Source organism: Mesitornis unicolor, unplaced genomic scaffold (assembly GCF_000695765.1).
Source record: "Mesitornis unicolor isolate BGI_N332 unplaced genomic scaffold, ASM69576v1 scaffold40653, whole genome shotgun sequence".
In the NCBI taxonomy this organism is placed as follows: Eukaryota; Metazoa; Chordata; class Aves; order Mesitornithiformes; family Mesitornithidae; genus Mesitornis; species Mesitornis unicolor.
In genome coordinates, this window is record NW_010173378.1 from 1 (window position 1) to 1649 (window position 1649).

General features: G+C 63.6%; 1 protein-coding gene across 1 annotated transcript in view; it reads left to right on the top strand.

The window, feature by feature from the left end:
- Positions 1-59: 59 nt before the first annotated feature.
- The window catches only part of RNF215 (ring finger protein 215), a gene marked incomplete at both ends in the record, with an annotated part of 1760 nt that continues 170 nt past the window's right edge, over positions 60-1649 (top strand). The window contains 5 exon segments of the mRNA XM_010180711.1: positions 60-131; positions 209-294; positions 1017-1071; positions 1312-1420; positions 1423-1625. Coding sequence (XP_010179013.1) covers positions 60-131; positions 209-294; positions 1017-1071; positions 1312-1420; positions 1423-1625 — 525 coding nt within the window.

Sequence of the window (1649 nt, forward strand, 5' to 3'; positions counted from 1 at the left end):
CTCCAGCTGCTGTCCTCCTGCCTGCGCTGCCCCTGAGCCCCCGCCCTCCGTTTCCGCAGATGAAGCGAGCCTTGGTGCTGGGGGCATCAGCCCTGCTCATCCTGGCGCTGAACCAGAACGCCATCCGGGAGGTAGGATTGTGCCAGCGGCGGGTCCCCGAGCTGCTCTTGTGCCCCGCTGACGGCTGTTGCTTTCCTCTCTGGTGTAGCTGGACGTTTCCCAGCTTCTCGCCAAACCTGTGATCGTGATCCAGTCCTCGGACAATGTCACCAAGCTGCTGGGAGCGCTGCTGCGGTATGGGCAGGGGCAGGGGAGAGGGTGGGACAGAGCTGGAGCTGGTCCCCTGCCTGGTGCCCTGCCCGGTCCTTTGCGTGGCCGTGACAGCCAGGGACTTGCCTTGGGGACCCTCGCACGCAGCTCCTCCCTTTTGCTAGGATGGTTTTGAGCTCGCACATCACAGAGGCCAGCAGGGGCTGGGTTGTGCGTTTCCAGGGGGAGTGAGAGTCGGATCCACTCCTTCCTCGGGGCCTGAGCCCTTCCATGAGTCCCCACACAGTGGCAAGGGCTGACGGGGGCTTTGGCTCAGCCCTTCAGGACTCTTGGTACACGTTAGCCAGACCAGCTGGTTGCGAGCTGGTTATCACTTGGTTATCATGACAGCAGCATCCCCACCACCTTTGCCAGTGTTTGTCCCCACTGCCTGCAGTGTTGAGACTTCCTTGGTCCTGCTTCCACGTGGTAAATCAGTATTGCTGCTGTGGTGTGGCAGATGGGGAAACTGAGGCATGGTGCTGGGAGGAAGAGACCCGTGCAGGGTTGCTCATAGGGCTGGGCACAGCTGGGACGGGGAACATTCGCTGTCACCTCCCCTGCGTGGTCTTCCCTCCGTGGTGGCCCCACAGCTCAGCGTGGGCTGCCCATACCCAGGGTGAAGTGGGGCTCCCAGCACTGGGGGGCTGCAGGTCGGGTCCTGCTGTGCCTGTGGGGCTGAGGCTCTCCTTGCCTTTCACTCACAGGGGGCTGCGGGCTACGGCGAAGATCACATACCAGGCGGTGCTGCTGGAGAACCTGGTACGTAGGCCCTCCTCCTCCTCTCCCCCTCAACTGATGGGGAAGCTGAGCTGCTGGGAGCAGGAGCCACATCCCCAAAGGCATTTGAAGCTACTGCTGCCTCGCCCTTGGGGAGAGCAGAGCCCCTGCCAGCCGCTGCGGTTCCTCCTCCCCTCGACAAATGTGATTTCCATCCCCCCCGACCCCGGCATTCGGCAGCACCCGTCAGGGCTGTGGGCAATGCCATCTGCTGCCTTGCAGGGGGTGACGCTCACCCTGTGGTCGACCTGTGGCCTCTCCCGAGGGGGCCTCTATGGGGAGTGGCAGGGGGTCATCTGCCCTGGGGAGAACAGCTCGCAGGTCCAGGTGCGTGTGCTGGTGCTGGCTCCCCGTGGGTGCTGGTGATGGCAGGGAGGGGAGGGGGGGACTCTGGTCCGTGACTGGTGCTGTTTCTGCAGAAATACCTGCAGCAGCTGTGGAATACCATCCTGCTGATCGCCCTGCTCCTCTGCACCGGCGTGATGGTGCAGGCCCAGCGGCAGTCGCGGCAAGAACCGTCGGAGCAGGATGCCGAGGTGGGAATGTCTGCTCTGCCGCTT